Source organism: Tasmannia lanceolata, unplaced genomic scaffold (genome assembly GCF_043159265.1).
Source record: "Tasmannia lanceolata isolate RefF3 unplaced genomic scaffold, GAP_Taslan_0.1 ptg000008l, whole genome shotgun sequence".
In the NCBI taxonomy this organism is placed as follows: Eukaryota; Viridiplantae; Streptophyta; class Magnoliopsida; order Canellales; family Winteraceae; genus Tasmannia; species Tasmannia lanceolata.
The window spans coordinates 52,185,183-52,212,725 of NW_027518685.1; the positions used below are offsets into that span (position 1 = coordinate 52,185,183).

Here is a 27,543-nt window from a genome sequence, read left to right on the forward strand (position 1 = left end):
AAGTTTAAAAGTGGTGAAATTTCTACTGATCGGATGTCTTCAAATTCTCTTTGAGAAAGAAATCACGTTTCAAAATTCGGCGGGATGAGAGCGTCCTGGTCCGTTTTGTGAGAAACGTCACCCAAAATTAAAACCTCGATAACTCTCTCATTTTCAGTCCAAGAGTGGTGCAATTTTTACCAATCCGTCTTCAAATTCTCATCCAAGGGGAAAATTTTCATTTTTCCCCTTTTGGGTTGTCTTGCTCTGTTTTCGTTGGGGGCTCTCTGGTCCTCTTTAGTGTTCCTTTCGGTTTTCCTTTTAGAGTTCTTTTTTGTTTCCCCTTCTGCTGTGGGGTTGCCTTTTGGCTTTCATGATGTATCTCATTTTTCTTTTAATATATCTTGTAGGGGTCTGCCTAACCCCAGCTTGCCCATCAAAAAAAAAGGGGAAATTTTTCATATAAAAATTTTGTAGGATGAGAGAGTTCTGTTCCCTTTCATACGGAGTGTGCGAAACATGACGCGAAATTAAAACCTCCATAACTCTCTCATTTTAAGTTTAAAACCGGTGAAATATCTAACAATCGGAGGTCTTCAAATTCACTTTCAGGGGAAAGAAATCTCGTTTCAAAATTTGATGGGATGAGAGCTTTCTGGTCGGTTTTATAAAGAGTGTGAAACTTCACCCAAAATTAAAACCTCCATAACTCTCTCATTTTAAGTCCAAAAGTAGTGAAATTTCTACCACTCGCAGGTCTTCAAATTCTCTTTCAAGTGAAAAAATCTAAGTTAAAAAATCAATGAGATGAAAGGGTTATAGTCCGTCTCATAAAGAATGTACGAAACGTGACCCAAAATTAAAACCTCCATAACTCTCTCATTTTAAGTTTAAAAGTGGTGAAATTTCTACCAATCGGAGGTCTTCTCTTTCAGAAGAAAGAAATCTCGTTTCAAAATTTTGTGGGATGAGAGCGTTCTCGTCTGGGTTTTAAAGAGCGTGTGAAACATCACCCAAAATTAAAACCTCCATAACTATCTCATTTTAAGTCCAAAAGTCGTTTCAAAATTCGGTGCAATGAGAGAATTCAGGTCCGTTTTATATAGGGTGTGGGAAACGTCACCCAAAATTAAAACCACCATAACTCTCTCATTTTAAGGTTAAAAGAGGTCAAAATATCTACCAATCGGAGCTCTTCAAATTTTCTTTCAGGGGAAAGAAATCTCGTTTCAAAATTCCGTGGGATGAGAGCGTTCTAGTCGTTCTATGAAAAGTGTGTGAAACGTCACCCAAAATTAAAACCTCCATAACTCTCCCATTTTTAGTCCAAAAGTGGTGAACATTCTATCCAATCGGAGGTCTTCAAATTCACGTTGAAGGGGAAAAATAATATTTAAAAATTTGTTGGGATGAGAGATTTATGGTCCATTTCTTAAAAAGTGTGCGAAACGTGACCCAAAATTAAAACCTCTATAACTCTCTTATTTTAAGTTTAAAAGTGGTGACATTTCTACCAATCAGAGGTCTTCTCTTTCGAGGGAAAGAAATCTCATTTCCAAATTCGGCGGGATGAGAGAGTTTTGGTTCCTTTCTTAAAGAGTGTACGAAACATGACCCAAAATTAAAACGTGCATAACTCTCTTATTTTAAGTTAACACTGTTGAAATTTCAACCAATCGGAGGTTTTCAAATTCCCTTTCTGGGGAAAGAAATCTTGCTTCAAATATCGATGGGATGAGAACGTTCTGGTTCGTTTGACAAAGAGTGTGCGAAGCGTCACCCAAAATTAAAACCTCCATAACTCCCTCATTTTTAGTTTAAAGATGGTGAAATTTCTACCAATCGGAGGTCTTCTCTCTCAGGAGAAAGAAATCTCGTTTAAAAATTCGCTGGGATGGGAGCGTTCTGGTCCGTTTTATAAAGAGTGTGCAAAACGTTACCCAAAATTAAAACCTCCCTAACTCTCTCATTTTATGTCTAAAAGTGGTAAAATTTCTACCAATCGGAGGTCTTCAAATTCTCTTACAGGGGAAAAAATCTCGTTTCAAAATTCAGTGGGATGTGAGAGTTCTGGTTCGTTTTTTAAAGTGTGTGCGAAACGTCACCCAAAATTAACCCTCCCTAAATCTCTCATTTTAAGTCCAAAAGTAGTAAAGTTTCTACCAATCGGAGGTCTTCAAATTCTCTTTCAGGAAATCTCGTTTCAAAATTCGGTGGGATGAGAGAGTTCTGGTCTGTTTTATATAGTGTGTGGGAAACGTCACCCAAAATTAAGACCTCCATAGGTCTCTCATTTTAAGTCCAAAAGAGGTCAAATATCTACCAATCTGAGGTCTTCAAATTCTCTTTCAGGGGAAGGAAATCTTGTTTCAAAATTCAGTGGGATGAGAGAGTTCTGGTCCGTTTTATATAGTGTGTACAAAACATCACCCAAAATTAAAACCTCCATAACTCTTTCATTTTCCACCAAAAGTGGTGAAATTTCCACCAATCGGAGGTCTTCAAATTCTCTTTCAAGGGGAAAAATCACATTTCAAAATTTGGTGGGATGAGAGCGTTCTGGTCCGTTTCATAAAGAGTCTACGAATCGTGACCGAAAATTAAATCCTCCGTAACTCTCTTATTTTAAGTTTCAAAGTGGGGAAATTTCAACCAATCAGAGGTCTTCAAATTCCCTTTCAGGGGAAAGAAATCTCGTTTCAAAATTTGGTTGGATATGAGCATTCTGGTCGGTTTTATAAAGAGTGTGTGAAACGTTACCCAAAATTAAAACCTCCAAAACTCTCTCATTTTAAGTCCAAAAGTGGTAAAATTTCTACCAATCGGAGGTCTTCAAATTCTCTTCAGGGGAAGGAAATCTCGTTTCAAAATTCGGTGCGATGAGAGAGTTCTGGTCCGTTTTATATAGAGTGTGCGAAACATCACCCAAAAATAAAACCTCCCTAACTGTCTCATTTTAAATCCAAAAGTGGTGAAATTTCTACCAATCGAAGGTCTACAAATTCTCTTTCAGGGAAAAGAAATCACGTTTCAAAATTCGGTGGGATGAGAGAGTTCTGGTCCGTTTTATATAGAGTGTTGGAAACATCACCCAAAATTAAGACCTCCACAACTCTCTCATTTTAAGTCCAAAAGTGGTGAAATATCCACCAATCTGAGGTCTTCAAATTCCCTTTTAGGGGAAGGAAATCTCGTTTCAAAATTCGGTGGGATGAGAGGGTTCTGGTCCGTTTTATATAGAGTGTGCGAAACATCACCCAAAATTAAAACCTCCAAAACTCTCTCATTTTAAGACCAAAAGTGGTGAAATTTCCACCAATTGGTGGTCTTCAATTTCTATTTCAAGGGGAGAAACCTCATTTCAAAATTCGGTCGGATGAGAGCATTCTGGCCCGTTTCAAAAAGAGTGAGCGAGACGTGACCAAAAATTAAAACCTCCGTAACTCTCTCATTTTAAGTTTCAAAGAGGGGAAATTTCAACCAATTAGAGGTCTTCAAATTCCCTTTCAGGGGAAAGAAATCTCGTTTCAAAATTCAGTGGGATCAGAGCGTTCTGGTCGGTTTTATAAAGAGTGTGTGAAACGTTACCCAAAATTAAAACCTCCATAACTCTCTCATTTTAAGTCCAAAAGTGGTGAAATTACTACCAATCGGAGGTCTTCAAATTCTCTTTCAGTGGAAGGAAATCTCGTTTCAAAATTTGGTGCGATGAGAGAATTCAGGTCCGTTTTATATAGGGTGTGGGAAACGTCACCCAAAATTAAAACCACCATAACTCTCTCATTTTAAGGTTAAAAGAGGTCAAAATATCTACCAATCGGAGCTCTTCAAATTTTCTTTCAGGGGAAAGAAATCTCGTTTCAAAATTCCGTGGGATGAGAGCGTTCTTGTCGTTTTATGAAAAGTGTGTGAAACGTCACCCAAAATTAAAACCACCATAACTCTCCCATTTTTAGTCCAAAAGTGGCGAACATTCTATCCAATCGAAGGTCTTCAAATTCACGTTGAAGGGGAAAAATAATATTTAAAAATTTGTTGGGATGAGAGAGTTATGGTACGTTTCTTAAAGACTGTGCGAAACGTGACCCAAAATTAAAACCTCCATAACTCTCTTATTTTAAGTTTAAAAGTGGTGACATTTCTACCAATCAGAGGTCTTCTCTATCAGGGGAAAAATCTCATTTCAAAATTAGGTGGGATGAGAGCGTTCTGGTCCGTTTCATAAAGAGTCTACGAATCGTGACCGAAAATTAAATCCTCCGTAACTCTCTTATTTTAAGTTTCAAACTGGGAAAATTTCAACCAATCAGAGGTCTTCAAATTCCCTTTCAGAGGAAAGAAATCACGTTTCAAAATTCGGTGGGATGAGAGAGTTCTGGTCCGTTTTATATAGAGTGTTGGAAACGTCACCCAAAATTAAGACCTCCACAGCTCTCTCATTTTAAGTCCAAAAGTGGTGAAATATCCACCAATCTGACGTCACCCAAAATTAAGACCTCCACAGCTCTCTCTTTTAGGGGAAGGAAATCTCGTTTCAAAATTCGGTGCGATGAGAGAGTTCTGGTCCGTTTTATATAGAGTGTGCGAAACATCACCCAAAAATAAAACCTCCCTAACTCTCTCATTTTAAATCCAAAAGTGGGGTAATTTCTATCAATCTGAGGTCTTCCAATTCTCTTTCAGGGGAAAGAAATGTCATTTCAAATTCGATGGGATGAGAGAGTTCTGGTCCGTTTTATAAAGAGTTGGCGAAACGTCACTTAAAATAAAAACCTCCATAACTCTTTCATTTAAGTCCAAAAGTGGTAAAATTTCTACCAATCGGAGGTCTTCAAATTCACTTTCAGGGAAAACAAATCTCGTTTCAAAATTCGATGGGATGAGAGAATTCAGCTCCATTTTATATAGGGTGTGGGAAACGTCACCCAAAATTGAAACCTCCATAACTCTCACATTTTAAGGTTAAAAGGGGTGAAATACTACCAATCAGAGTCTTCAAATTTTCTTTCAAGGGAAAGAAATCTCGTTTCAATATTCTGTGGGATGAGGGCATTCTGGTCGGTTTTATGAAGACTGTGTGAAACGTCACCCAAAATTAAAACCTCCATAACTCTCTCACTTTAAGTCCAAAAGTGGTGAAATTTCTATCCAATCGGAGCTCTTCAAATTATCGTTCAAGGGGAAAAATAATTTTTAAAAATTCGACCGGATTAGAGAGTTCTGGTCCGTTTCTTAAAGAGCGTGCGAAACATGACCCAAAGTTAAAACCTCCATAACTCTCTCATTTTAAGTTTAAAACTGGTGAAATTTCTACCAATCTGAGGTTTTCAAATTCCCTTTCAGGGGAAAGAAATCTCGCTTCAAATATCAGTGGGATGAGAGCATTCTGGTCCATTTTATAAAGAGTGTGCGAAACGTCACCAAAAATTAAAACCTCCATAACTCCCAAACAGTGGGTACATTGGCTTCCATGGGCTGAGTGGTGGTACAACACCACCTTTCATGCATGTGAAGGCGTCCGATGCACGGTGAATCTCCGAGGGCGGAGTAGTCATAAATAAGGGTGCCGATATCAAAACAGAAGATAAAAATAACCCGAAAAATTTAGAAAAATCATTGAAGATTCACACAAATTCTAAACAAGATTTATGTGAATTAGATCTCACAGGGTTCGATTGCAGAAATCGCTCTGATATTTATCCTTGCCCCCCATTGCGATTTTCTCCGAAACTAGTGTCGTGCTTAGATTTATTTTTTCTTTCGGGTCCCACAGATGGCGCCACTCTGATGACGCCAAAATTCATACCTGAGAATCGGATGAGCGTTGCAGACGGATCCGGCCGTTCGGATTGGTAGAGCTCCGATTTGTAGGTGCCTGCGCTCACATAAAACAACGTTAGAAGGGCCCCCGAAGGGGGAATCCGGGGGCACCCTCAGACACTCAAGTCAGAAATCGGTGTCAACAGATATCTAAGCAAAATATTAATTCAGAGAGAAAAAAAGCGTTTTGGGGGAAGGGGAAGATGTCTACCTTTGAGCGTGGGGGTCCCTTTTTATAGATTTAGAGTCCACGGTAGCTTAGGAAGCTTATCTTTCTTGGAGTCTTTCCTTATTGGAGATCTTTATGGTCTCCTTATAGAACATGATTTCCAAGTTTAGCCGTGCTTTAAGGAAGGGTGCCGTATATGACTCTTTCTTATTTGGAGACATTACTATGTTGGAGGCTTAATTTTAGGGTTGACCGAGCGGGAATGGAGGAATGACGAGAACTTTTGAATTTGAATAAGGCGACTTATAAGTAACGGTTGCCCGGATTGATCGCTTAATGGGGAGATTCTAGCGATCGCATCTGATCCCTTTTGATAGTAGGTACCAGACTAGGGGAAATGTTGTGGGCGCTTTGATGTGATTCGGTGCCGGTAGTTCCTTGTAGGAGTTTATATTGGCACGGTTGTGTACTGAGGTTTGGTCTGAGGGTCGGTACCGGGTATACAGATTTTACCCCCGACAGACATAATGTAAAACCAACAATTAGTCTTTAAATATTAGACCTCATAAAAGATAGTCATGTATGAAGAAAATGTTTATATGCCGGTGTTGGTACCAACTTTACATACCTTACTCGGTGCTTCCGCAAGTCTTATAAAGTGTTCCATTTGCTCCTTAAGCCAAGGCCTATTTTTATCAAATAAAAGTGTCAAAACATGAATAAAGATACATCATGCCAAGGATTTAGTTAGTACAATAGAGAGGGCTCGCTTGCCGGATTGGTAATCAAATCAACTTTGCAAGATCTATTTAAATTAATCTAATGTAACCATGCAATTATTCTAGAATACAGAAGTGATTATAATGTAGCCGGCAAGGTACTAGGAAATTTGTGATCCTGGCCACAAGACCGATTGCAAGCCCTGCACTAGTAGATAGGGTTGATCTAGCCTCTCAAAGCATAGGTCCCGAAACTCTGAATACAGCTCTCGTTAGATAGAGGCATGCCCTCAGTGCTCGCAAAAATGAATTCTCTGAAAGTGGGACCAGCCTTGCTACGGCTGCAGCTACAGCATCATATGTCATGCTCCTCTTCTCCGAGCCGCACCTGTCATCTCAGTTCAGTTATGGTCTCGGTAAATCATTGAATAAGTCTCCTTCAATTATTGAATAGTGCAGGCACAACCATTAGTTGATTTCCACTTACAGCACAATCCAATGCTATGCTTTTGTGTCTAGTGATATCTCGACAATAAAGATCGGGTGTGTAAAGCTTTTGATCAAATAAAGGATCCGGGAGTAGTAACAGGAATTGCTAGTATCCCTTGATCGGGCATGGGAATGATCAGGCTGGCTCATCTATCGCCTCTTTAAATCATCAGATCTCTAATGGGTAAGATCTCCTGATGATCAATTAAATGGACCTCCTTGTTTATATATATATATATATATATATATATATATATATAACTAACTAACTAACTAACTAACTGTTAGTGTTCATCTATATCAAAACTCTGGTCAATTCAATTTTACTAATCTGATTTGCCCATTGTTTACCGTTGATCTAAGATCCATGCCCACTTGAGATCTTACGTTTCAAACATAAGTCTATTTTTTTTAACCATTTGCCTGAGAAATTATATGGTGGCCGACCGTGTGAAAACAAGGGTGGAGAGAAGAACCTCCCACCCTTGATTTTTTATCCAACAAAATGTCAAAAAAGGGGCTTTTGTTGGCGACAAAATCGGGAGGAGGGGGGTGGGGTTCTCTCGGCCACAATATAAAATCTCCCATCTGCATATAAAATCTTGGAAATCTCCCATCTGCCTATAAAATCTTGGAAATTTTTTGATTTACCAGAAGTAGTAAGACCGCACGAACTTAAGAGTTCTTTGCTTCCCTTAGTTTTTTCAATCTCGTCTAATGATGTTAAATAAACTAGAAACAGAATTGGAGGCAAATGGGTAAAAGCTTTTGAGAAGAAATATGAATTTCGAACGAGAGAAAAACTACGGAACCAAAAATGTTCTTCAAGAGTGATGCAACGTACTCATCACTCATAGAAAAGACAGAGACAAACCTCTCGAAAAATACCTAGTTTTTTTTCTCCTTTCCTACACCCTATATTATTCCAAAGAACAATCTTGGCACAGATAGGGCCAGCTTTTTAAGTGATCCACACCATTCATCTGCTTTACCTGAACCGGGATTAACAATGCCTTGAAAACCCACCCATTGGTGGCTAATCGCGTTTGTTTCGTGTAGATTTTCAAATTTGTATACTTACTAGCAACACACCTGGGCAAGGAGATCCTATGCTATTTTCATCATCCTCTTGGGGCAATGTTGTAAGTTAGGCAGATGACCTTCAACAGCACGTGGGGGATTGCAAGCCCAAATTGCCAAAAAGATAAAGACTCTGAATATGGCAACTGTGAATTCAGGAAGAGAGTTCAAACTAATTGCACATAATCTGATGTGGTACCAAAGATATCAATCATACTTGGACCAAGAGCATTATGAGAACCAAAGCTTCTGCTTATCTTTACAGGGAGATCATTTACAGCTCAGAATCAATAACCCTGGGCTTGTTGTACATGGAACCAGATAAACAAAAAATAATTGGGATGCTTTTGCATAATCTCTACGGAGAGATTATTTCAGGCAAAATATTCCCCTTTTTGACTTTGAACTGCACCAATTCATGGTTAAGTCAAGTAGCATGAAATGTGTCTTTGGCTGGTTGGTTGTCTAAAATATTTGCAGTCATCAACCGCTAGACAAGTGTTAGTTTGTTGCTGGTCTGTATGAGGGTATAAAGGTTTCATGTTGGACATCTTAAACCTATGTTGTATCTGTACAGTTACGAGTGTCAGAATCTGACACGGGTACCGAGTTTTAGATTCCTCAAACATCAAAACAAATATTCGTGGATTCGGCAAAATATTTAAATCAATTCTTAACAATGTATATAAGTTGAGATAGCAATATTCAGGAAAAAAAAACAAATAAAAGAGATATATAAGTATCTCAGTGAATTCAGGAGGTATTGCAATCTGACACGTGCCCAACACGGGTACTATGTCAATTCTGAAGAATCAGTGTAACACGATCTTAAATATATTTTTGCATATCCAGATGTTTAAGTTCACCATATTTACACATTTTCATGTACATATTTCATATAAAACACTTTTAGCGGATGCTGATACATGTTTCTGTGTGAGGTACGGATTGACACTTGCGGGATCAAATCCGGCTACAAAGACAGCCCAACCCACGAATCTGCTCACCGTTCTGGTCAAGCTAACCTTCATGTCTCATATTAGACTTTCCAAAGTGCTCCTCAGTCTTCAAGATTGCTAAAAGTATCAAAGCTCCATTAGTATTACCTTACTCAAAATCAAGAAAAATATGCCATGCTCGTTACCCCAGCAAGCTGTCCCATCGTTGTTTGAGGGCTTCGTATGCTTTGGAACATGGAAGAGCCTGTAGTCTATAGTTTCCTTCAAGAGGTACCTCTGTTACAAGACCCAATCTGAGCAATGTACAAAGAGCCTTATCAATTGGCATTTCAACCTGCAAACAATAAACCAAAGAGTTAAGACTGGTTCACTCACTCAGCTTCATTGGAGGAACAGTCACCCACCTTTTCCTTGAACATATCATACATGAATCTCTCACATTTCTCCATTACGCTTTTACGACAAGGCACCTGCATTGTCAACAAAACAATGGGAATCTGAATGGTAATGGCAGTAACTGGAATCAACAAATTGCCAGTTAAAAAAAATGCTAGGAGTTGCCTTCCCTAACTTTTCTGAGAATTGAAAAGCATTCACTATTCAATGTGCCAAAAAAATTGGTTCTTAATAGGGTAAATCACACTTTTGAGGCTTTAGAACTATATCGAATGGGTTATTGGTTCTTAACTGGGTAAATCACAATTTTCAGGCAATAAGCCTGGGTGCTTATCATTTTGTTACTAATATCTAAAATTCAGACAATCCATAGAAAATAGTAACCAAACAGAGCAATTCCTTGTAGTTCTTCTAGAGATTCTAGCAACATTCTTCTGAAATAGAATAGCGTGGGTTGTCGGAAATCAAGAGAGTTCTTGACACCCAACCGAATATGGAGTACTATTATCTGTTTAAAAACTCCCCGCATCAATCATTGACTCCCTGAGAGTAGACTCAGATTTGCCTTGGCCGAGATCTTGTCCAATTCCGAGTTTTTAAACACTAGTAATTTTTTTAGCCAATTAGAAGTATGATGGCAACACAAACATTAAAAATACAAGAAACTAATTATTATGATAATAGGAAATTATCAAATGCATCTATGAAGCACAGCCATTTGAAAACTTTTTTTCATTTTAGACACACTGAACAAATTGGGGAGAAATGCACCTCACGCGTCTCTGCTTGGAGTAGGATTGCATAGGCCAACATTGCTTCCTTGTACTGTATGAAATAATTATTCATAATAAGAGGAAAACAGCAACTTCTAGCTTCACATATGATCTCTTTATTGAAGGAAAAGTATAACTCGTAGAAATTGCTCACTTGCTGTTGTTCAGAGGCATCCAATAGAAAGTGGACTGAGCCAAAGCCACTTGCTAAGGTTTTCTCGTAGAGCGTCTTGTTTAACAGAAGCTGTAACAACAGATGACAATCAACATGTTACGGACCTACATCGCTTCAACAGTAGGGGATGGAAATTTAATCTCATCACTATGTTATGGCATGTTAATCATGCACCACAAAGCTATTTGGAAGAACGGAAAGCGAAGGCGCTAGATATTCTTGCTTCTGAGCTCAGGAAGATATTGAAAGATGAGGCTGCTTATGGAGCGTTGAATATAGCAACAAGTTAGCATTATGGGATATTAATACAATTTGCAGTACATTCAAATTTATTTACGTTTTACAATGGAGACCACTTCAATCGGATTAAACACGCTTGATTCAAACAAAAGGAACAAAGCTTCACTTTATTAAGGTTGTACTTTACTTTTCCTTTTTTATTGGTAACCAATATTGAACTTGTAAAGTGAAAATAGTCATAAAATTCATTCACTTCAATTAATTTGTAATTTTTTTCAAAAAAGATTTTATCACGAATAATTCATGAATTCTTGAAAGAGTGATGCTTTTTGAAAGGAGTTCCTCTCTCGGAAGGATATTTACACAAGACTTAAATTATTAACGTTCTCTACGAATAAAAGGAGTTCCACTTCTGTCAGGACTCTTTTATAAAAGAGGAGTCAAATTGGTAACATCACTACTACTCAAAGGAGTTCCTCTCCTAAGAGGACCCTTTTACAAAAGAGGATTCAAACTGTTAAACATTCTTTACACTTCAAAGGAGAACCTCTTAGCAAGGTTTTAAATTTCAGTTTCAGAATGCGTTTCGGTCCTCACCGAAACTAAAATTTCCAAAATTTCGGCGAAATCGATCGAAACTAAGTAAAGCAATATTTTAGGGGGTACGAAATTTCAGTAATTTAGGCGGAAATTTGGGGATAATATTAAATAATCATCCAAAAACTGATTTTTTGGAGATATTGCTTAAATTTTGGCCCGAAATTTAGGGGGAAACAAAATATCGAAATGTCGATCGAAATTTCGAAACGTTTCAATTTTACCCAATTTTGGTTTCGTTCTTCACCGAAATCCAAATTTCGGATTTCGGTTGAAATTTAAAACCTTGCCTCTTAGAGAGGAGTCAGTTACAAAATAGTCAAATTTCTATGAATCAAATGAATTCTTTCGGGGGATTCTTTTAAAATGAAGAGTCATATTGTTTAACATTTCCTACGACTCAAAGGAGTTCCTCTTTAATGCAGATGAAAACCACTAAGAACGTGCAGTTTATCAGCGTGGAACAAGTCTCTTATTCTCCAACATCTCTTTTCGTTATCTTATTTGTACCCTACTTTTTAGGCATCAAATCTTGTTCGTTTAACTTGATTTTGGTATCATTAGAAAGGTTGTTGGATAACCTATCTAACGAGCCCTAGATCATGCGATTTAGATGTGATTTGAGGAAGTTATAGTCGATTTACAGACGTGATATATGTCGATTACGGGATTTCTATTTTAGGGTTATTTTAGTCATATTTTTAGCTTTTATTTAAGTTACTTTAGATTGATGGTTGAGATTAGTTGCTTAGGTTTTAAGTTAGCTTTTAGAGTTGTTTTTCTTATAAATAGATATCATCAAAGCATTGTAATGGACTACCTTGAATTATTGAATGAAGATTGGCCTTTAAGCTTTGGGGGTTCTTTGAGAACTTTTGGGTTGGTAAGATTAGCCCCTGCAGGAGTATTTTCTAGTTTCATCCAGGAGGATTGAACTCAAGACCCTTGGCTCTGACACCATGTGAAACTACCAATTACTCCAAAAGCTTAAGCTGTTGGAGAAGGCGTTATTTATTCTTTTATACTTTAACAGGAGTCACCACCAATATACGATGAATATTCAGATGAAGGATATTTAATCGTTGCTAACAATTTAGATAATGAGTCACTAGCTTTTGATGGTGCTACCTACCAAAAAAAGCTTTTGATGGTAACAAAGCGATCAATGAATCACTTGAAGCAATGATTGATATACCCTATGAAATCATGAACAAAGAAAATTAAAGAAATTGGATCTAACAACAATTATTACTTCAAGGGTTAGTGTAGCCTCTCCTAACTCCGGTCTCACTTTATCTTATGTTCTTTGTGTACAGAAATTTTGTTTTAATTTGCTCTCTATTAGTCAGCTAACCAAATATCTATTCTATCTCCTTTTTCCCTTCTTAGGTAGTTTCAGTTTCAGTCTTGGCTGAAATCCGAAATTTCGGATTTCGGTCGAAATTTAAAGCCATGCTTATAACAATGGTTTTATACTTTGTCTGCTATTGCCATAAGCCCATGTTGAATGCGATGTCAGCATATCATTGTGGAGACTGAGGGGTTTAAAATATCTGGATTTGTAAGAACTTTGAGTCACTAGTTTGATTTTTAGGAATCTCATTGTGTGAATTTTGTGGCCCAGATATGAAAACCAATGAAAATAAAGTTTGGATTAAAACAATTATTGGATACAATATTGTAGTTTTTCACTAAAATGGAATTTAAGGTAATGATAACAAAGCATCTCCTAAACTGTGTTGTAGCCTATGTTCATCTTAATTCTTAAATCCTGTGCATCTCCTTTACTGTGGCAACAAGGATTTGAACTCACTTGATAGCGATCCCATGTCTGTTTATATCCCAATGCTACACGTGAAACATATATTATAAGTGCACTGATTGCAATCACATCAACCAAATATGCAGACCTGTAAGAGAAATCACATAATGTGATCAACATGTACCATTAGGGATAATTGATTTCAACTGATATAACCGTCAAGAAAAGAAAAATTCTTCTTTTTAGAAAAAAATAGGGAAAACAAACCCAAGATGCTAAGGTAAAAGTATCATTTGAAGATACAAAAAAGGGAGGAATTAGCCAAAACAGAAAAGAGAGATGAACAAGACTGATTGTTTGGTTCCACTTGCAGATGTACAGTAAATCCAAACACATGGCATGGTTTATAAAGTCTTTCTCGAACCCAATAGACTTGACCCTAAACTGTGACTAAATAGGTTGATTTAGTGACAAAGACAAGTCGTGAACAGCTTTTGGCTCAAATAACATACAGATTACAGAAACGGTAAAAATCAGAAAAAAGGAGGAATAGAAATTTGAAAAATATGAGATATTGGAGAAAACTTAAAGAAATAATTAATTGCACCAGAATATATGATGAGTAAATGCATATGATAATAAATAATAGAATGGTCCATGGTGCAGTAAAATAGAGAATATACTATTAGTTATTGCATACGATAATATATATTAGAATATGGTTCATGATGCAGTAAAACAGAATTATGATAGTAATAAGTAAAGAAGATATACTTCACTTACATGTAATACATGTTTTACAACATAATATATAAACATCTCTGTCACTCTCCCTACATACTCTCACTATAAACAGAAGATTGATATTTCCTACACCCAAACAAGAAAGGCACGACCCCCCTCATAATGTTTGTGGCATTTTACAGGTTGAGGTGGTAACTGTTGAGGCAGTTATTGTTGTCCCAATAAAAAATGAAAACCAACTTCCCTCGACCCCATCAACCATCACAGCTACTCTCACTAGTGATTCAACCGGCAATTAGAGGCTAGGAGGGGTAGCCTCTCAAATAGCGGAAAAAGTGCCGAAGGGGCTTTGGTTCCCTTAGGCATATTAGCCTCTCAAATAGAGGAAAAAAGACAAGATCAAAATGGATAATCATGATAGTGGCCATAATTCTGTAAAACCATGTACCTCAAAGCTTTGAGTACTCCTTTCTTATGTATTTGGGAGGATGTCTTGTGGCTTAGCTGCTTTATGGTTTTCATTGTTTAGCTCTAACTTAGAAAATGAAACTACTGTGATTCAATAAAGGAGTGAGAGGTTGGTTATAAGTGATTTAGTCATAATTGGATCTTCAATAACAAATCCGTCAACTGTTCAGTGGAGATCAGGTGGTAATAGGAAGCCGAGTGGATTATCGAGTAGCTTTTGCCTTTTAATGAAGCATTTGCAGTAGTTGGCTTGGATGAGAAGAGAAGTGCCATTTTGTTAGCTTTAACTACATTGCAAGAATCTGAAGTTTGGTGCCATTTTCCATTCAAGAATGTTCCAATGTTCCTGTCCTGCATTAGCAGACTTTCTACCGTTTTTTTCACTCTGAATTGGGAGGCTATTTCTTAATGTATCTTTATGTTCCTTTTCTTATAAACTGGATACTTAACTATCCAAATAGGACAAAAAAAGCTTGTTGCTGCATCTTTATGTTCCCACCTCTTTTCTTCTCCTCTTCCTTCTAAAGACCTGATCTACTTCTCCACTTGGTAATAGAACAAGATCGCAAGGTTTTCCCCTTTGTGCAAGGTACTGATTTCGTCTGACTAAGATTTGGTGTTCTATTTGGTTTTCTGTGGTTCGGCAGCATCATCTAAGGTGTTGTTCTGTTGATGAATGCATGACGAATTGTTAATGCAGAACATATTAGAAGACTACTACATCTTGGTAGGCATATCTAATCGGTTTGTTTCTACGACTTGGATTTTTTCATTTGAAGCATATTTACAGGGTTTTGAATTATCCCATCAAGCGTGATCCTTTTTCAATGAAATTTAACCATGGGCTTACTTTCCTATGGGGGAAAAAACCCACAATATTGGCGCCAAATTACAACCTTAAAGGGGGCGGTTTTTTGAGATGGTTTTTTCCCGGGTATCTGGCTATTTTGAGACTCAATCAAGGCCGCCCACTCTACCAGTAAAGCAATGATCCTTAGATTAGAGTATCCAATTGTTTACATCCACACAATATAAAATGCCAATGCATGTGATCTGAAGATAAGTTGGATTGTTTAATGTCTAAATTTGAATTCTTGGTATGTGCCTAGATTTGTAACATTGGTTCTGTTTCAAAGTATTGTTTGTTTATTGTTTTTGTGATTAAATAGATAGGTCGTCGAGCAACAATGTTAGTTCTACCAACACTAAGGGGCCGTTTGGATACGCGGATTTTAGAATCCGGGATTTCTTCAAAATTGTAGCTAAGAGACAAGAGAAGAAGCGGACCAGCCGTCGTTTTTGACTCGTTTTTTACTTCTCGCCCTTCTTCCCGTCAGCAAGAGAGTAGCAGATCCTCCCATATTTCCAGGTTTTAGAAATCTTAGGATGGAGGAGAGATTATTAAAACCTGATTTTCTTGCTTAAAATCCAAGAAACGCTGCCAGGACAGCATGCAGCAGCTTGATCATGAACCATCTTTTACACTGTTTTCAAACTAAAACCTGGATTCTAAAATCCGCGTATCCAAACAGCCCCTAAGTGTTCCAGGACAGTTGTGAATCAAATGACACCCATGGTAAGTATGATTGTGCCTATGGTTCCTGCTAAATTGAAAGGACAGAATTATTTATGTGGTCACAGGCTGTAAAAATGCTTGTCGGAGGACATGAGAAACTTGGAAATCTCATAGGAAGGGCTATCAAGCCAGAGAAAGATGATCCAATACAAGATTGTTGGGTGACATAAAATCTCTCTATGAAGTCATTCCTTATCAATTTCATGGAACCCGAGATTAGTAGAAGTTTTATGTCCCTGCGAACAGTAAAAAATATTTGGGATATGGCTGCTCAAAAGTATTCCCAGGTGTAGAATTTTATATATATATATATATATATATCAGTTATGACTAGACATTACCGACCTTTGATATGGGAAAAATTCTTTAGCTGTGTACATTTATGCCACTCTTGGTCGGTGTATGTGAAAGGAGTTAGATTTTTACGATAATTCGAACCAGTGTTTAATTCAGATGCAGTTACTTATCGGAAACATATTGAGCGGTAACATTGCCTTGCTGGCCTCAATCAAGAGTATGAGTTGAATCACATTCAACTTCTCAGCAGTGACAACTTACTGAACCTCCAACAAGTCAATGCCCAGGTCTAAATTGAGGAGATTGGTTTGGCTAATGAACACCAATATCACCCTCATATTGAAAATTCAACTCTTGCATCCACTAGTAGCCTTGAAATAAGTGATAAGAGATTCTCCAAGGATTGGAAAAAATCTGAAATGTACTATGGCAAGACAAGATATGATAGGGAATACTGTTGGGAACCTACGGCCATTCAAAAAAAAAAATTATTGGTCAACCAACACAATTTACTCACAAAAGGGACCTTTCACTTCTGACATTTGATCGACTCTAGAATCATCACTTGCTGGCACAATCCCTGAACTCCAAGAATCATCTTAATTTTTTATCCTTCTTTGATAGTCCCAACAGCCGAGGATGATTTGGAATAATTGTGCCTTTGGGTGTATTAGATGGAGAGCTCACGTACCTCTAAATACGCCCACACAGATACACATGCTTCTGCATTCCAGTCTTTCACTTCATCGTCATGGATCATTGATTCTGATGATTTAGACCACATGATGGGCTTGTCTTGTATTTTCTTCATATTCTATTTGTTCTGGTGGTTGTGATAAAGTAAAGTTTGCTGATAGATCCCTCAACACAATTGCTGGGAAAGGGAAATATCCTTCACCTCCAATTTAACATTATTGTCTATCTTGCATGTTCCAAAACTTGCAACTAACACGATGTCCATTAATTTCATTACTGAATCTTGAACTGTAGTGTAACATTTTCCCTTCTCATTCTGTATTTCACGACGTGCATTCGAGGAAGATGATTGGCAATGGCCAAGAATCTAATGGACTATATCTACTCGAGACCTCATCATAGCTTCCAATGGCCACAAGTATTGTTTAATTAGTAATAGTCTTAAATGCCACGAAGATGTGTTAATAGAATGACATGTTAGACTTAATCATTTATTTTCTAAAATTTGTAGATTGAAATTTAACTATGAAGTGTGTGAACTTGCTAAATATTGTTGTACTTTATATCCAACAAGTTTAAGTACAAGTACTAATCCATTAGAACATTGTGATATTTGGTGGTTGTTGCCTACCACTTCTTTGTTTGGATATTGATACCATAGATGCAGGAAATGCCTAGGGAGAGGGGGAAACGCGTTTCCGAAACGGTACGAAACGCTCTTTGGAAAATTATGAAACGCCTGTGAAACGTTTGTGAAACGTCGGTGAAACGTTTGTGAAACGCGTTTCCCATTTCTTAGAAACACATTTCCAAGAATGGGAAACGCGTTTTATTTCCATGGAAACTCGTTTCTTGGAATTTTAAGACTTTAAAAGGATATATTAAACCCCCTTTAGTTTACTGTGGACAGCCCTATCTAGTTTAGAATTATATATATTATATTCAAGATTCTAGTACAAGCATTTTCCTATTAATGAGTTACCATCACATTTATGTGTTTCACTAGCGTTTCCTTTAGGTTTCACGTACGTTTCACTAGCGTTTCCCAAACGTTTCCCAAGACGTTTCCGAATGCGTTTCACATACGTTTCTCTATCGTTTCCCATTTCTCGTTTCCCCTTTGATTTTTTTCATGCGTTTCACATCCCCGTTTCACGTACAGTTTCTCGTTTCCGTTTCCCGAACTGGTAACTATGATCGATACTGTGTGTCCTATGTAGATGATTATAACCTATGCACCTGGGTTTACTTGATGAAATCAAAGATGAAGTTTTGTCTACATCTAAAAAATTTCATATAATGATTTGTAAATTTTGAAACAAAACTGAAGACCCTAAATATTGTTGTACTTTATATCCAATAAGTTTAAGTAGAAGTACTAATCCATTAGAACATTGTCATATTTTGTGGTTGTTGCCAACCACTTCTTTGTTTGGATATCGATACCGTGCACTTGGGTTTACTTGATGAAATCCAAAGATGAAGTTTTGTCTACATCTAAAAAATTTCATATAATGATTAGTAAAGTTTGAAACAAAACTAAAGACCCTTCGTTCATATATATATATATATATATATATATATATATATATATATATATATATGCTCTGCTGTCCAATACTATTTTTCTTCTCATAGGATAGTTCAACAAACATCATTTGTTTATACAACTTAGCAGAATGGATGGCCATGAAGTGGCTTGGGCCTTATGTTTAGTACAAATGATTCTAAGACTTTTTTTTTGGCCGAAGGTGTTCTTATTGTAGCTTACCTCATTAATCGACTTCCTTCTCATGTCTTGGGTATAAATCATTGGTTGAAATTCTTATTTTCAGTCGGCCTTCATTCCCTATTCCTCCAAAGTTTTTGTTGTGTACACTTTGTTTATATTAATAAAGTATCCTGTACTAAACTTGATCCTAACACCCTCAAGTATGTTTTCTTGGGTTGTTCCACATCACAGAAATGATATTAGTGTTACCATTGTCCAATACTTTGCCGACTTGTGTATATGGAATCTTAATGTTCATGAGTTCGTTCTTTTCTTTGATTCTAGATGGTTCACTCTTCAGTGGGAGGGGAGAGTTTTGTTAGCAAAGAGGACTCGACCCTAAAGTACGTTTTCTTGGTATATTCTGCATCACAGGAAGGATACAAGCATAGTTTTAAAACTGCTCCGCATCGTCTTGGACTCCCCCAAGTTGACTCCCTTTTACCTTGGCCGCGTTCCGTGTTTTGCCGTCACGTTCTGCATTTTGCCTTACAGAGTCAATAAAAACTCCTTTAACTATCCAAAATTAAGACCACGCCAATTGAGTACTCGACTGCGTTGTGCGAAGTCGACTAGGATTTTCTTTGGCCACATTTTGACCCGCATCGGCATTTTTAAACACTGGATATAAGTGTTACCATTCTCCTACATGTTGTCGACTTGTGTCTATGGATCATAACTTTCATTAGTCCGTTCCTTTCTTTGATTCTAGAGGGTCTACTCTTCAGAGGGAGAGTTGTGTTAGTGAAGAGATGGACTCGATGACTTTTCTTCATAATCTAATGTTTCCATCTTCACTTGGCACCAAGGACACAAAGGATACCATTAATATGTGCGACAATGAGCTAAGGAGTTATACTTCTACAAATGGAGGAAAAAGTGGAGCGATTACCTCCTGAGAATCTATCATCGGATAAATGTATATTTGATTCTATTCCTACTCTTCATTATGTTCTTGATACTCCTAATCATGTTCCTGTTAATGTATCTCCTACTAATCTTGATCTTCCCATTGCTGTCTATAAAGGTAAGCGCCTTTCCACATAACATCCCATCTCCAATTTTGTTTCATATTAGCCATAGTCCCCTTTACTTTCTAGTTGCTTTGTCCTCTGTCCCTTTACCTTTCAGTCTCTTTACCTTTTAGTCCTACATACGTTTTATCTCATCCAGTTGAAGGGACATTATGGATGAGATGAGAGCTCTAGAGAAGAATGGTAGTTGGGACTTGGTAGATCTTCCAAGTGGGCACTTACTATAAGCACGACGAATCTGTTAGATGAATAAGGGCATTTATGTAACTTCACAGTATGAAGTATATAAAATTGGGGCGTGAGTTAGAGAGGCTGAACGACTCTCTTCTCTCATGGATTCCGTAGTTCTCTCTTCACGCCTTCTCCTTCTTCTTCTCCATTCTCCATTCTCCATTATCCATGTGGATGTCTAACATGGTATCAAAGCCATGGTAGATTAACACATCCTTTTTCCTCTTTTCTATTTTTCCTTTTCTTTTCCCTCCTCCTTAATCAACCCTAACCCTAATTAGCCCTAACCCTAATCTAATCTAACCTCCCATAACCCCATTCCCCCCATCCTGAGTTGTCATAACCACTCCCACCCACCCTCTGTTTGCTGTAACCACTCCCACGTACTCCCACCCCCTCTACGAAAAATCCCCAACCCCCAACTCTCCACCCACAATCTCCACCCACTACACTTCTGAGTCGTGTTCATTTCTTTTCTCCACCCACGTTCTCCACCCACGACCCTTCAGAGTCGTCTTCATTTCTTTTCTCCACCCATTACCCTTCTGAGTCGTGTTCATTTCTTTTCTCCATCCACGACCCTTTTGAGTCGTGTTCGTTTCTTTTCTCTACACCCGATCTCCACCCATGACCTTCTGAGTTGTGTTCGTTTCTTTTCTCCAACCGCAACCCTTTTATGACTGCAGTGTAGACGGATAGTTGTTTCTTGCTTGTTTCTGGGTAGTTTGGGGGTTCTGTCGTATTCGTGGTGATATTAATGGTTGTATGTTGATGGTGATAATTGGTATATTGTGATTGTTGATCAACGCTCTTCGTGAGCACCTGTTGTTTTGATGATATTGCCGGTTTCTATGAATGGTGCGTGGGATTGATTGTTCTTTTGGATTGATTTGTCGGAGTTGTGATTGATGGTTGGTGGTGGTATTGGTGGTTTGATGGCTAGTAGTATTGTTGGTGGATTGATGATTGGTTGCTTCGTGTTTGTGGCTGGTTGTTGGTGGATTGTGCTCGTCGTTTCCTCTTTTTTTTTGTGACGCTCCTTGGTGGTAGTCTCTTAATGTTGGTGCTTGTAGTTTCTTGGGATTGTGATTCGATTATATTTGTGGTGGCCTGTTAGGTGGTGGTTGGTGCTTGGTTGACCTTGATTCCATCTTTCCATTTGTTATTTTCTATTTATCCCATTCAGTAATTGTTTATGGAACCCTCTGAGACATCGTTGCCGTCAATGACTTCCTTGAAAATTGATGGGGCTTCTTCTTCTTCGACACCTAGCTATTCTCATGCAGAGGCCCCTTTATAGATGACCTCGATTAGACTGGATGGGAAGAATTATCCTCCTTGGAGGCGCGCCGTACGCACTTACTTACTTGGTCATGGTAAAGTACGATTTCTAGAGAGTGCTCCTCCAGCCTCCAAGGATCCCACCTTTGAGAGATGGGAATAGGAGGATGCTGTGGTTAGATCCTTTCTTTGGAGTTGTATGGATTCTCAGGTTGCAGCAAATATGATGTTCTTGACTCATCCAGGGAAGTTTGGGAGTATGCTGCAACCTTATATTCTGGTGCTGATAATGTCACCCGTTAGTAAAAACAGCACAAAAAATCTAAGGAGATAGAATAGTAAAAACATCACAATTTTTTTTTTATCAAAGCTAATAAACAAGATGAAGATCGAAGTCGCCGTGGTTCATGGGGTTCTTTCTTCGCCGGAAGATGATAGCGGCTCTCTCGGATGTCTTTCGGGTGATTCGTAGGCGGTTTGAAGTGTTTCTGAGTTGGGCTGTGGAGGAGTGGGGTTTTGCTGCCGGAAAGGTCCTCTCCAGGCTGTGGTGCTTTGTGCTTCTTCGCTTCGTGTTTCATCCAGTTCAGCCATTATCTCTTCCCATTCATAATCGGATTCTGAAGTTTCTGCTGCACTGTCTTCAACTTCGAACACGTTAGGTTCATCGAGCTCTTCGTCTGTTTCATCTATGCTTTCTCCGAATTTTGTCTCGGTTCCTGAGTCTTCACTGTTTTCTGTACTGGATTCTGGTGGCTCTTCTCGAATGAGTGGCCTGCACATTTCTTTCGAATAGTTTTGGTTGGATATCTCTGGCAATGAGGAGGCTGGGTGATGCAAGGGTGTCGGAGTTGTTGCCTGGTGGGTATCGAGTCGTCGGATGGGATATTTGTGGTGTGGCCACCGGTGCTAATTCAATCCCCTTAGGAGGAGATCATGATTTTTGTGGAGTGGCCACAGGGGCCAATATGATCCCATTAGGAGGAGAACTTGCCAACATTAATTTTCCTGTCGACTCTTGGTCGCTTGTCAAGAATAAAAGATCAAAAAGAATCGAAAGGATATCAACTCGTAGAAGGGAGGGTGGTTTGGGTGATTGGAGGTGCTGCAAATGTGGGTTTAAAAATTTCAAAAGAAAGAAGGTTTGTTGGGAGTGCAAGAAAATCTGGTCAAGCTTGGATTATAATTTTCCACCTTATCAAAGTAGGTTTGTTCAGGATAATGGGCGACAGCAGGAGGTTCGTCTGGTGGAGGAGATTCAGGCCGAGGCCCTCCCATCAGTGAGATCCGTAAGCTTTGAGCCTCAGATTTCCGAAGGAGTGAGCTTCAATGTGGAAGTTGTCCCACTGCATCTATTAGTAATGCTGAGTTAGGTATTTGGGGTAGAATTACCCCTGGGTGGTCAGGGCATTTAAAGGGTATGGAAAGGTGGTTGAGAAGTAGGAGGGCTATTAACTGTGAAGTTATTGTGTACAAACTTGCAGATTTTGAGATTCTGATTTCTTCTCAGATGGGTGTGGATAGACATCAGCTTATAAATGCATGGAAGAATGCAATAAATTCTCCTTTTTTGGAGCTTTTACTATGGGATCAGAAGTTTCAGTCGGAGGGGTGCATCTATTGGTGGAACATAGAAGGGGTTCCACCTCAGGCATGGTGTGAGGAGAATTTTCGAAGGATTGGGGAAAAAATTGGCACAGTGATTGAATTGGATTCATCCTGTCAAGCTGGAAAGGGTTATTCCCATGCAAAGGTGCGCATTTCTGTAGTAGGGTGTCTAGGACAGGAGTTGCCTATCCAAGTTTCTCTGGATGGGGCAGTCAGATGGGTGAGAGCTTGGAAGGTGGAGGCGCTTGAAATGGCGGATTTTGAAGGGTTGAGCTCTGGTAGCGCGGGTTTAGAAGAGGCAGCGAATGCGGTGGGGGATCTGAGGGAGAAAGAAACAAATTCTAGTAGTAAGGTCTCTGGGGAGGAGGTATTTCTGACCGGAAAAGATTTTGCTGATACTGAGGCAGTTCTGGTGGAAGTGATGGTGCATGATAGTGCTTTCGGCTATCTTGAGCTGCATGGGGTGCATGATAGATCAGAGACACTTGGCGGAGTTTTTGAATTTCAAAATACTCTTTCTCCTATAGGGTACAGATGGCGCAGTGTCTGTGGGGGGAGTCCTGATAGATCTGACTTGATGGACCCCATCTGTCATATTAATAGCTTCTTCGATATTATCGAAGCTCTTTCTCCGAGACCCTCTCAAAAGGAAGATTTTATTTCTTATCGGGAAGCGGGTAACGTGCCTTCCCATGGGGAGGCTTGGGAAGTGGGCTTTTTGTCGCCAATAGTGGGTGCTGGCTCTTGGGCCAGGGCCCATCTTTCTGCGGAAGGGGCGTTTGGACTCTGTCTCGATGGGCTTGGGCCCAATCACAGTAGTAATGATTGGTGTGACTTGGATCCTCCTGTTAGCTTTTCAAGACAGGAGAATTTTAGATCCAACTCTATCAGGCCCAATTGTTATTTTTTAGGAGAAGGAAGTGAGGATTTTTTATCTCTTTCTTGTCCTTCGTTCTCACCTGAGGCTAGGACTCTACGATTAGAGTTTCCTTCCAAAGGTTGTAGCACGAAGTCTGGGGTTTCGAGATCTATTCTGGCAGATGTGGTTTCGCAGCTTAATTTCGACTCGGTTGCGGAGGATGATAGCCTCAGGACGGTCGAAAAAGGAATCGAAGGGAGAAGCTTCCAAGGGGGTCATAGTTTGTCCGTTGAAGTTTTAAAGGAGGCCGGTGCTCAGGTTAACCAGATAGTATCTACTGTTTGGCTGCGCTGTGGGGCTTGGGTGGCTGCATCAGTGGAATGCGATGGTTCCTGGAATATCAGGGAAATAGGGAAACCAGATTTGGTTACCAGAGTGGATAATCTTGTATATTCTAATCTGGAGAAGTTCCGCAATTAGACCTTTATTCAACTGCCAGTAGAAGCAAAGCTCCGGTTAAATCTTCACTCGGATGATATGGAGGTGATGGGTTTTGGGAGAGGTACCCCAAAAAAGGTCCGTAATTTCTCCTGACATCAGAAAATTTGTCAGGTGGAAGCCAATGAATTGCCTCAGGATTTGTCAAAGGATTTGTCAAAGGTCGCACCTCCTGTCCTTCATATTCCAGTGAGGGCTTCGATGATGGATCTTTTGGAGATATCTGAAGACTCTCCGGGTGAGAATCAAAGGGTTATTTCTCATATGGAGGAGGTTGATGTTTTTGTGAGTCACACTCTGGAGGTTAGCAAGGAATTGGGTTTGATCTATGCCGGACCCGAGGCAGATTTTATTTCTGAAATTCAAGCAGCTGAGATAAGAGATTCGGCGAATAAGGAGTCGCTGAGCAAGGGAACCAGTGAGTCGTCAAGGAGGAAAATTAGAGAATTACAGAAGCTGAGGATGGATTTAAACTTCGATAGAGAAGTGCAAGTGGATGAGGAGTTTAGTGATCAGAAGAGAAGAACCCCAAATGGTAGGAGGGGGAAGCGGCATGTGAAGAGTGGTTTGTAATGAAGATTCTTTCTTGGAATGTTAAAGGCTTGAACCATCAGGATAAGAGAATTCAAGTGAAAGACTTGGTTAGAAAGTTAAAACCGGATCTTATTTGTTTACAGGAAACAAAAATGGAGGTGGTAAATAGAGGAGTTGTCAGAGGTTTGGGAGTGCAGGCAGAATGGGATTTCTCTTTTGTGGGATCTTCTTGAGCTTCTGGTGGGATCTTAGTAACATGGAATGAAAATGTTTGGAGAAAACAAGATGAACGGAGGGGTAGGTTCTCTCTGTCGGTGGCCTTAAAAAAAGAGGACGACCATTCAATGTGGATGTTTTCAGGGGTCTATGGGCTGGTCCTTAGAGCTGAGAAAGGTTTGTTTTGGGAGGAATTGGACAAGGTTAGGGAGTCTTGTTCTCTGCCTTGGTGTATTGGGGGGGACTTCAATGAAGTTAAAGAGGTGGGAGAAAGAATGGGTTGTGTGAGATCGAACACAAACATACAAGCGTTGCGGACTTTATTGCTAAATATGAGTTTATTGATCTTCCTAGAGCAGGAGCTTCTTTTACTTGGTCTAGGGGTCCTAGTAGGAGTCGTCTTGATAGATTCCTTATTAATGCTAACTGGCTTGCCTTGGTCCCTGAGAACTTTAATAGAGCCCTGGTGCATTCGGTCTCGGATCATTGCCCTATTTTCCTTGATCGGCGTCTTCAGTCGTGGGGCCCTCCTCCTTTTATATTCGAATTGGCTTGGCTTAATTATCCTAACATGGAGGTCAGATTGGGAAATTGGTGGTCTTCGTGTAGTGTGGAGGGTCCTGCAGATGTGGTGATTGGGAAAAAACTCCGATTTGTCAAGAATAAATTAAAAGAATGGTCCAAGGATCAAAATCATGTGGATCAGGGTAGGAAGTGGTGGCTGGAAAATCGGTTAAAAGAATTGTTAGCTCTGGAGGAGTGTGGGTTAAGTTCCGAGGTAGAATGGGAAGAGTTGGGGAAAGCAAAGCAGGAACATAAAGGGTTGTTGTTGCGGGAAGAGATATCTTGGAGACAAAAGTCCAGGGTGCAATGGTTGGAGGAGGGCGATAAGAATACAGCTTACTTCCATGCAATGGCTAGTGCTAGAAGAAGAGCGAATAGGATCGAGTTTATCTCAGTGAATGGTATTCTGTTGACTTCTAAGGAAGAGGTTTCTTCGGCTATTGTTGAGTTCTATGATTCATTATATGCTTCGGAAGGGAGTTTGCGTCCTATTCCTGAGGGAGTGGAGTTCAATAGTCTGACTTTGGAGGCAAGCTCGAAATTGGAACAACCATTTGAGGAAGAAGAAATTGAGAAAGGTTTGTTTTCGATCTCTAAAGATAAAGCACCTGGCCCGGATGGCTTCTGTTTAGGCTTTTTTCAAGCGTGTTGGCCAGCGGTGAAAAGTGATATCCTTCGTTTCTTCAAGGAGTTTTATGATGGAATGGCACTCGATAGAGGTACAGGGGCTACATTTTTATCCTTAATCCTCAAGGTTAAAGGAGCTTCTAAGGTATCTGATTTTCGTCCGATCAGTCTGGTTGGATGTTTGTACAAGGTTTTGGCCAAGGTTTTAGCTGACCGTATCAAAGTAGTGCTTCCTTTTGTAATTTCGGATAGTAAGAGTGCTTTTGTTAATAAGAGGCAAATTCTGGATTGTTCCTTAATTGCGAATGAAGTTATTGACTCGTGCTAGAAGTGGATATGGGGGTGTGTTGTGTAAGCTAGATATGGAGAAAGCCTATGATAGAGTGGATTGGGATTGTCTGGATTACCTTTTGGGGAGGATGGGATTCGGAAACAGGTGGAGAGGTTGGGTGAGGAGATGCATCTCCTCGGCATGGTTTTCGTGCTGGTAAATGGGTCTCCAAAAGGATTCTTCAAGTCCCTCCAGAGGGTTAAGACAAGGAGATCCCCTCTCCCCCTTTCTCTTCGTGATTATGGCAGAAACTCTCAATCGGTTAATGGTGAAAGGAAGTCGTAAGGGGCTGTTTGAGGGCTTTATCATTGGTAGTGATAGAGTGGAAGTGCCGCTTTTGCAATTTGCTGACGACACCATTCTGTTCTGTGCACCTGATAAGTCGAAGATTTTAAATTTGAAGGCTGCGCTAAGATGCTATGAGCTGATTACGGGTCAAAGATCAAATTTTCAGAAATCCAGCTTGTTTGCCATCAATGTTCCTCCCTCAGAAGCTTTAGGTTTTGCCAATGTGATGGGCTGCAGGTTGGAGTCTCTGCCTTCATCGTATTTAGGGCTCCCTTTGGGGGTTGGAAAACCGGGAAAAGAGCTCTGGACCCCTATTGTAGAAAGAATAGAGCGTTTGCTAGAAACCTGGAAAAGAAACCTTGTTTCGAAGCGTGGTAGACTGGTTTTAGTAAAAGCAGTTTTGGCTAACATACCCGTTTACTATCTGTCTCTATTTAACTGTCCGGTGAGTTTTGTCTTGAGAATTGAACAGATTAAACGAAGATTTTTATGGGGTTTTTATGGGGCGGGTCAAGCAATAAAGGAGGATTCCGTTAGTAAAATGGGATAAGGTGTGTACCCCCATAAAGAATGGAGGGTTAGGGATCCGGAGATTGAAAGAGTTCAATTGTGCTCTCTTGGGGAAGTGGTTGTGGCGTTTTGGAGTGGAACATTCTTCTTTATGGATAAAAGTCATTGGGAGTAAGTATGGTTTCATTCATGGTAACTGGTGTTCGGATGATAAGTATGGTAAGAAAGGAGGGTTTATTTAGCGTAATATTTTGA

At 39.3% G+C, this 27,543-nt stretch overlaps 1 protein-coding gene across 9 annotated transcripts in view; it reads right to left on the reverse strand.

Annotated features, from left to right (window-relative positions):
- Positions 1–8,884: 8,884 nt before the first annotated feature.
- Positions 8,885–27,543, reverse strand: part of LOC143885357 (DUF3754 family protein, putative (DUF3754)) — a 119,709-nt gene continuing 101,050 nt past the window's right edge. For 5 of the 9 annotated variants that reach the window (XM_077389493.1, XM_077389491.1, XM_077389488.1 and 2 more), the window contains 5 exons: positions 13,210–13,306; positions 10,539–10,628; positions 10,383–10,436; positions 9,620–9,685; positions 8,885–9,549 (listed from right to left, as the gene is read on the reverse strand). In XM_077389493.1, the coding sequence (XP_077245608.1) occupies positions 9,397–9,549; positions 9,620–9,685; positions 10,383–10,436; positions 10,539–10,628; positions 13,210–13,306 (460 nt within the window). In that variant the 3' untranslated portion in view covers positions 8,885–9,396. Of the gene's footprint in view, positions 9,550–9,590; positions 9,686–10,382; positions 10,437–10,538; positions 10,629–13,209; positions 13,307–27,543 lie in introns of all 9 variants that reach the window. The other 4 variants (XM_077389490.1, XM_077389489.1, XM_077389486.1 and 1 more) reach the window with 3 other exon arrangements.